Genomic DNA, 8,662 nt, shown 5'->3' with positions numbered 1-8,662 from the left:
TTTTATTCTCTTTTGGCTTTGATGCACCCTGCAGAGTTTCTTTTCCAGCTCAATTTGTTGTTTCTGGTTCTTGTTTTCTAGTAAGAACTCCAGAAACGATCTATGAAAATACATCCTTTGTACTTATCACAAAAATCAATTTTGAAATTGAGGCTTTCTGCTGGCTTCTTATATTTTATCTATGTACTCTAGGTCCTGAGAGAAAACATCATCCCATGCCTCTCTCGGCTCCCTTAAGTGAAAGATGCCTCTCTTGCATCTCTGTGAATGACCAGCCCGTATTTCCAGGATGAGGAGTGAGGGGTAAAGCATGGCAGAAGGTGCAACCAGCTGGGGTCTGAGTTTGACAGGGCAGCTAATCATGAATTCCAGCCCCACAGAAGATGGGGAGAGTGTCAGCTTCTGCATCTGTAATGAACTCATTGGCAACTATGGTCTCTGGGAAATTTGCATCTCTGAATCTTCCATGACTCTGGAAGATCTCAGGCACACAGTGCCATAGGGTGAATACAGTGATGTACACTCGGTGTTCTTGGATTGTTGTTTTATGAAACGGATTTATTTTAGTCCATGTAAAGTAGTCTCTCAGGAATATTATCACCAAAGTGACTTGCTTATAGGGATTTATAATTTAGAATAAACATAATTAACACAACAAGAATTTCTCTATTTTACTGAGGTATGATGTAAAATGTATTGATACGCTATACTATTTCAAGGAGATAATTGGACTTCTGTGCTAAAGCAACTTTACTACTAAGCCTATGGTGATAGAAGGAAAAGAGCAGCTAGGAGATGTTCTCCTCATAATCTTACAGAGCAGCAGGGACTTCTAATTTGTACCACACAGCCACCAGGATTTTTTCATAGTTTTGTTTTTTTTTTTTTTTCATCGTGAAAGGCTCGTGAATGAGAGATTCCATACTTCTTCTGGAAAAATTATTTGAGTTCGAACATGTTGATCTCTGAACTGGGGGCCATGATCCTGATGGTGAGGGCCAGCATTCTTCAGCTGGTATACTGCTGGCACATCAATGTAGGTAGAGTGTTTCAGAATTACCATGACCAGAACATGAACAAAGTTGTGTTCTTGAATTTTAAGTTGTAAGTGTTTACCAGGAACTATTTTAAAAGTTACAATATGGAAAAAACAGAGCTTATAAATATATGTTATACTAAATCAAAAGGCACATGGGACAATTATATTGAAAATTCATATTGTTATTGAAATATAATCGCTTCAGATATAAGAGTTTAATAACATATCGTTAGGAGACGAAAGCAATTCCTCTCTCTATGTTGCCTTGGCGATAGTGGCACTGCAGGGTTCCTCCACAGTCTTCAGGAAAGATGTTCTGAGAAGCAGGAGGAGAACTTCTGAGACCTTATAGCCTCTTATACCACCTGTATTGTTCTCTCCTCTTCTGAAACCATCTCTACAATGAGTGAGAAGAAGGAATTGGTTCAGAGAAGCAAACTTTTAGGACCATAATTGAAAAAAAAACATACCATGTAAGTTCATATATCAGTGTTACTTTAACCTGGTGTCTAACCCTTCTTTCTAATTTTCTGAGGGACTAAAGGGTTAGCAAGCTGTTCAGCGCTTGCCTAGAATGTTGTAGACCCTGCTTTCCACAGCAGCACTGCAAAATAGTCCCAGAAAAGTATTCAAAGGTTGCTCACCTTGTTTCCCTCTCTACTGAATTCACATTTTAGCAAGTGAGCAGCATTTTCAGGCAGATGCACCAGCCTATTCATCAGCTTTATGAGTGCTGGGTTCAGCCTTTCAGCTATGGCCTAACTAATATTCCTTCTGCAAGGATAAAATTTATGTTTGATTTTGAGCATTTGAGATAGATTATGATTGTGCAGCTCCTAACTTCAGTATGATGTCACAGAGTAACTCTACCTTAAAACACCAGCATTGCAAGGAATTGCACATAGTTATGTATGTATGTCTGTATATGTATACATAATTAATGTAATCATCTCTACTAAATACCTGTGTTATAAGTTAAGACATCTGTATTTATAATTTACCTACAGAGTACATGTATGTGTAATAGGTATGTGTCTAAGAAATGAAAGTCGTTCAGTGCTCTTCTTTATTTGTTTAGGAAGTCACGTTCCATTTTGAAGTATGCCCTTTGTGCATGGTGAGGCTTCCTTATTCCATGTCTACTCACAAAGACTTTAGACCTGAAAAGTAACTTGGTGTAGACAGCAGAGACAGCTCAGTGGCTAAGAGTCCTTGCTGCTCCTGCACATGGGCCAGAGTTTGCTTCCCAGTGTCTGAGCTGGGTGCATCAAGATGACCTCTAAATCCAGCTTCAGGGAATAAGTGTCCTCCTCTGGATTTTGTAAATCCAGCGTCAGGGAATAAATGTCCTCCTCTGGATTTTTTGGCACTTGGCCACATATTTTATACACAGAGACATACACGTAGTAAAAATAAAACAATCTTGAAAAATACTCTGAAACAGTTTTATGTTAACAATTTCATGGATAAGATGAATGCGGCCAAGACATAAGGCAAGTTGTAAACTGGCTGTCCTGCCAAACGTCTTTCTTTGGTTTACTGACCTTCACTATGGCTTCATTCACACCCATCCATCGGGCCAGTTGTTTTCTGAGGGTAAAATGATAGATGTTCAGTATTTACCGATATACATGAAAGAAAAAAATGTGAATCATCTTATATATTTGCTTTAAAATGTTGGTCTCATTCCCCAACTTCTTTGACATTTATCTGGAAGGATTTGAAGATTTAAACAAATTCTATATGTAATTTTATTTATTATTAATGGACCGTTCATACACATGAGCACCCACTCATGCCCCTAGAAAGCATTATTAAAAGCCACAACACAGGCGTCAACAACCTTAAGGAAATGCTGTCAATACTCTCTGTGGTGGTGTATGAGACCCTGCCTCTAAAAACAAGAGAAAAGCAAACAGAGCAATAGTTGCAAAGCAAATTCACACAGGAATGCTGTGAGAGGCCCTTTGTCAGGACAGAAGGTTAAACTCAAAAGAAGATGGATTAATAGGGAGGACAGGAAAATTTCTAATGTGCCATTAGTATAAGAGGACTTCTAATGTACAGAGTGTTGGGGGAAATGAAATGCTACATTTCTTTGAATTACTCTTTGGGGGTGTTTATACACACATACACACACACTCCTATGCCCTAGTGAACATGTAGATGTTAGAGGGCACCTACTGGAAGTTAGTTTCCTTTTTCTATCATATGGATGTGGATACTGGGGACAAAACTCTGGTTCTCCAGGTTGGTGGCAAGTACTTTTACCCACTGAACCATAATCTCACAAGCCTTGGGCAAGAAAATATCAAAAGCACTTCAGACAGAAAAGAAACAATCAAACAAATCCACAAAAGAATCAAAGAACAAGAAAAACAACCCTCCATAGTACTGGCAAATGCTTCTTGGATTCCCAGAATGACAGAGGATGGAAATTCAGAAATGGGTCCCTGTGAGTTCCAGGTGAGCCTGGACTACAGAGTGAGCAGACAAGAATAAACAGAAAGGGAAACCCAGCTAAGCTGAACATGCCTTAGATCTCAGCACAAAAGCTCTTACACATGCTCAATATTAAGTCCTGGTTTTGTGGACCATTTTCTGTGGGCAGTTTGGGGGGGGGGGAAGCAAAGATAAAAAAACTAGGAGAATGTTGGGAGCCAGGCTTGGTGGAGCATGTTGTCCCAGCACTTGAGAGGCAAAGGTGGGAGGATCTCTGTGAGTTTGAGATCAGTCTGCTGCTATAATGTGAGTGCCAGACCAGGAAGGGATTCCTAGAGAGATCTTGGAGGTGGTCGGTAAGGAGAGAAATTTGTCAGTGAGTTTCTAATTATAAAACACTTAAAGGAAAAATACATGATGTACAGATATATCAAAAACTTTAAGAACAGCAGGATACCCCTCTGTAGTATGGCAACCATAGCTCAGCCTTGCATATCTCTTTTAAAAGAACATAACTACTGTAGGAGACATGGACTGAAGTTTTGTACTTGGACTCATGTGAATACTGTATGAAAATAACTTCAAGGTCATTTTGTATGACTCTTACCCCTACCTCGGAACCATAGTGGAGGACACTGGATCTGGCAGTCTGAATTTCCCAGGTGATTAGGATTTCAAGAGGCAAGAGTTTGTGGGGACTGACAAGATGGCTAAGTGGGTCCCTGTGCTTTCCGGATAGCCCTGATGTTCTCAGTTTGATGTCTTGTACCCACATGATGGATTATAAAACTAAACGCTGTAAGTGTCCTCTTGCCTCCTCATGTGCCAGGTGGTGCATATACTCACACACATGCAAATCCACCGACCCGCCACATGCCCACCCCCACCAAATAAATGAAGGTCTGTATTTAAAATATAAATTCAAAAACGAGGCTCTGTGGGGGAGCAGGGAGGAGGTTAATGGTCACCTCGGAACAGCACTTGCTCCCATCAAGTAGGAGAAAAGGCCAGGCAATCTCCTCACCTTGCTTCTAGACTGAGAAAATAATTCATCCGGAAAATTCTCTCCAGTTCGTCCAGCTGCCACTGGGTGAATCTATGGTGCAATCGACGTCGTGGCACCTGCCTTGGCGCTTCAGCCTGGTCACTCTCTCCTTCAACATGCTCAGGAATCTGCTCCCTCACTTCCTGCTCATTCTTCTCACCTCCCTTGGTGCCACCATCTTCCTTGTTCCTGTCTTCCTCTACAAGGCCTGCAGTGCCAGCAGCGGCGGGACTCTCTCCATTTAATGCTTCTTTTCCTCTACCCCTTGCGGCTGTGGCTCCCAATGCCGACTCCACCTGTCCTCCATCTTCTTCATTTTTTCCCTCTTCAGCCGGCAAAACCTTGGTACCTGGAGGTGGGAAAATAGAGAAAAGTCAACCTTGCCGCCAAAAGTAGGCAGCAAGTCGCAGAGATGACAGCTGCCCATGGCGCCATTCCCATCATGCCTCCCGAGCCACCTCCATGTCTCTCAGGGAGATAGTTATATCACCATTCCACCTACCTACTGACCATTCCAGCTACGTACTGACCATCTCCTGTACCCTCACCCTCATATACTACCCGAATGAACAAGTACTTGATGTTGTAACAGTCCATACCTTGGGTGCTGTCCATTTTAGTCTCACATCCGTTGACTGACCTTGAAGCTCTGTGGTAATCCTGAGGTAGTTCCGGTAATAGAGCAGAGCGGTGACCGTTGACCTGGAAGAGATTTCTTCCAGCCCGTTCCACATTACTATGTATCCAGTTAGAGATGGAACGTTCTGGCTTCATGCTCATCACCTGTTGCTATGGTGAGGTAGGTGCCCAGAAGTGCTATAATGAGGACCATTAGGTGCTCACCCTGAGGTGCCCTGGTGAGAGGAGTTTGTTGCTGGGATGAGCAGGGTATGTTTTCAGGGAGGACACAAACCTCGGGGAAGTAGAGATGCAGAAATAACCTTTGAAGCTGCATCTCAGCTGACTTCTCTGACCTTATTGAATTTTCTTCCTACCGAGGGGATGGTGGTCAACTGTAGAAGCCAAGTTGTGGGGAGCAAGAAAATATCTCCCAGTAACTCTGGAGCCCTTGAGGAAAATGTTTGTAGAACTACCTCTTGGTCTAGTGCTCCACATTGATTCCCTGGTAGGTGGCAGAGAAAAGAAGTTACATCAATGTGATTATCTAGGAGGCCTGTTCCTTTGGGCTGTCACAGAAAGTGAACTTAGATCCTGTGGTGGTTTGAATGAGAATGACTGCCTATAGACACATATATTTGAATTCTAGGTCTCCAGTTGGTAGAAGTACTTGGAAAGGACTGGGGGCTATAGCCTTGTTAGAGGAGGTCTGGCTTTGTGGGAAGAGGCTTATTGTTAGGCGTGGGCTTTCAGGTTTCAAAGGCCCACACCATTCCAAATTAATACATGTCCCCTCTCTTGAGAGCCTGTTGGTGAAGAAGATACAAGCTCCCAGCTACTCCTCTAGTGCCATGCCTGCCTACCTGCTGCCATGCTTCCTGCCATCATGATTGTGGATTCACCCTCTGAAACTCTAAGCAGGCCACCAGGTAAAGAGGAGGGTAGCTAACACAGAGCTAGTTTTGCTTCCATGCTCTGCCTTTACAGGAGCTTGGGTAGACTTGCTGGTCCTGCTGGCTCAGAAGAACGATCAGAGGGCTCAACTTCAACAGGGCTTGTGGTGCAGGGATTCCGGTAGGTTAGTAGCACTGTCAAGTTTTGGTGAGTACTGGTAAAAGCTATGAGACTTGTCATACCTGTGCTGAGCTTTGTCACATTTGTCTTGGAGGCACACACACACACACACACACACACACACACACACACAGAACTCTGAGAAAACATGTTTTTATACCTGGGTCTCTATCCCAGGACTGTCTGTCAAGCAGACCCTGTGTTGGTATGTGCTCAGACTCGTCCCAATGCAGCCACATTTTCCCAACATGTTCTGCTCACTCTTAAAATAGAAGGCCCTGCACCACTATCATGTTTCCACACTGTCCCTAGTGTAGGGTGGGAATATCCTGGAGTCCTGGAGTTTTCCTTGAGTAAGACTTAGCTCACAGCTCTGATAACTACCTCACAACGAAGCCTACATGTGTCTCTTTCCTAGTTTTTCTGCTCTCTTTGCTCTGAATCCCATCATTGCTTGTGTCAAGCACAGGAGAATTGTTTTTTTCTAGACCTAGTCTAGTCAAAACAGTAAAGACATACATTTCAGGGCTAGGGCTGTAGCTCAGTTTGCATTGTCCTTACCCAGCATGCTTAAAGTCACATGATCTCTGAACTGCATTGTAATGCTGTCCTGTGAGGAGGTAGATGCCAGAGCCATGCTAGTGTACAGAGTGAGTTTGTGTTCAGAGAGGGACATATGACCGCATCTAAAAATAGAAAATGACACTCTTTCTAAATAAAGACAACCATTTCTTTCCCCGTTTATGATTCTGGAATCTACAGTTATGAAATGTGCATGGAGCCTGCTTTAATTTTTAAAATTTACTGACAAGTGTTGTTTTCACTTATTATATCATCTATGTGGAGAATATTCCCTGTATGTTTGTAAACAATATGTATATTGCTGCTTGGGGTTAGAACACCCACTTTATCTATTGTGCTTTATTATGGTGAGTTTCCCTTTCCTTGGGATGCTCTATTTTTATTATACATTATTAAAATAATATATTGCAATCTATATCATTTTACAACTGCCCATCTCTCACTTCATATTGTTATTCTATGTCCCTTCTTTAAAAAATATTTTTGAGACAGTGTTCGGTAGGCATCTCCAGAATGTTAATCTGTTCCTCCTGGTCTCTGGGATAATGGCAATTGTTACCATCCTCTGTCCTTTTTGAATAATTGTTCTGGTCACATCTAGAAATATCCATCCACGGGGCTTTCAAGGCTCCTTTCACTGCCTTAAATATGCTGGTCTCAGTACTTGCTGCCCCCCATGTTCACGAGGGTGCTCTTCCTTATATTTACGTGTCTTTGCATAAGGCGCTTCTTCTTTGCTGCTGTTGTCAAGCAATCCTTTTCTTTATCAGGAGCAGGAGAGTCTTGGTGTCAATCTCAGTTTAGGGTGCTTTAATGAGGTTAGGCTTTTTCCTTGGCTAATGGTGTAGGATTTGCAGTATTTACACATTTTGCCATTATTTCTCCAAGTCTTCATTTCCCCCCTTCCTCTAGACCTTCTAATTCTTGGGCATTGTACTCAGGGGTTCTCACAATTTTTCTTTTAAAATTTATATTTTATTTCCTTGTATTATGGGATGTATGCCATGGCACATACCCACAAACCATAGGACAACCTGTGGGAATCAGTTCTGTCTTACTGTGAGGAACCTGGGCACCAAACTCAGGACACCAATCTTGGATGCAAACATCTTTACCCATGGATGCATCCTGTTAACCCCTACATTTTTCTTTTCCTAAGGTACTTTTGCCCACTCTCCCTACCCATCCAATCCCACACTTCCCAGTACTTTCAATATCTTCTTCTTCATTCCTCAGACTGAGTACTCTCAACTGACCCATCTTCTAGACTACCCTCTTCTCTTATTTCCATTTCTCAGACTGAGTACTCTCAACTGACCCATCTTCAAGACTACCCTCTTCTCTTATTTCCATTTCTCAGACTGAGTACTCTCAACTGACCCATCTTCAAGACTACCCAGTTCTCTTATTGGCTGCTGCAGTGATTTTTATTCAATATAGTTATTTGTCATTGCTTTATAAATAATGCTGTTAGGATATATACTTTTAATTCATTTATTTATTGCTGAGGGGAAGGGACCAGTGCTTCCTATGTGGATATCATAGGACAACTTTCTCTCCTTCCATTATGTGGGTCCTGGGTATGGAAATCGGGTCATTAGAACTGCTGGCAAAATATTTTATGTTCACAGCTACCTCATCAGTCCTTATGTTATTTTTTATTTATAGAATTTTTATTTTTTTATATTTCTTGTGAATGTTTATTTGTTATATGGAAAACAGTTTGATATCCTTTGTCAACACTTTTCTCTTGAGTTCCTCTAATTCCTTTGTTATAAATTCCATTAACCTTTTTTTTTTACAACATTTATAGTGGAAGTATTAAAAGTTTAGTGTCTCAATCCAAATACATGACTGAATTC

General features: G+C 41.7%; 1 protein-coding gene across 1 annotated transcript; it reads right to left on the bottom strand.

Moving 5' to 3' along the window:
- Nucleotides 1–1,205: 1,205 nt before the first annotated feature.
- Nucleotides 1,206–5,311, bottom strand: Rhox3a2 (reproductive homeobox 3A2). Its single transcript, XM_003688970.4, has 4 exons — nt 5,126–5,311; nt 4,506–4,875; nt 2,584–2,629; nt 1,206–1,436 (listed from the first exon to the last, which is right to left on the bottom strand). Exons 1-4 carry the CDS (start codon nt 5,304–5,306, stop codon nt 1,386–1,388), a joined length of 648 nt encoding a protein of 215 aa, XP_003689018.1. The 5' UTR covers nt 5,307–5,311; the 3' UTR covers nt 1,206–1,385.
- Between the last annotated feature and the right edge of the window lie 3,351 nt (nt 5,312–8,662).

The sequence above is a fragment of the Mus musculus genome, chromosome X (assembly GCF_000001635.26).
Source record: "Mus musculus strain C57BL/6J chromosome X, GRCm38.p6 C57BL/6J".
NCBI classification, from domain to species: Eukaryota; Metazoa; Chordata; class Mammalia; order Rodentia; family Muridae; genus Mus; species Mus musculus.
The sequence above is the reverse complement of the archived record's forward strand: the minus strand, read 5'-3'. Positions and strand labels throughout refer to the sequence as shown.

Coding starts and splice junctions, on each gene's coding strand:
- Rhox3a2 (XM_003688970.4), bottom strand. CDS start 5,306: ATGAGCATGAAGCCAGAACGTTCCATCTCTAACTGGATACATAGTAAT. Junction 2,630..4,505: donor TTTCTCAGTCTAGAAGCAAG/GTGAGGAGATTG, acceptor TTTTACCCTCAG/AAAACAACTGGCCCGATGGA. Junction 1,437..2,583: donor TGAATGAAGCCATAGTGAAG/GTCAGTAAACCA, acceptor CACTCATTGTAG/AGATGGTTTCAGAAGAGGAG.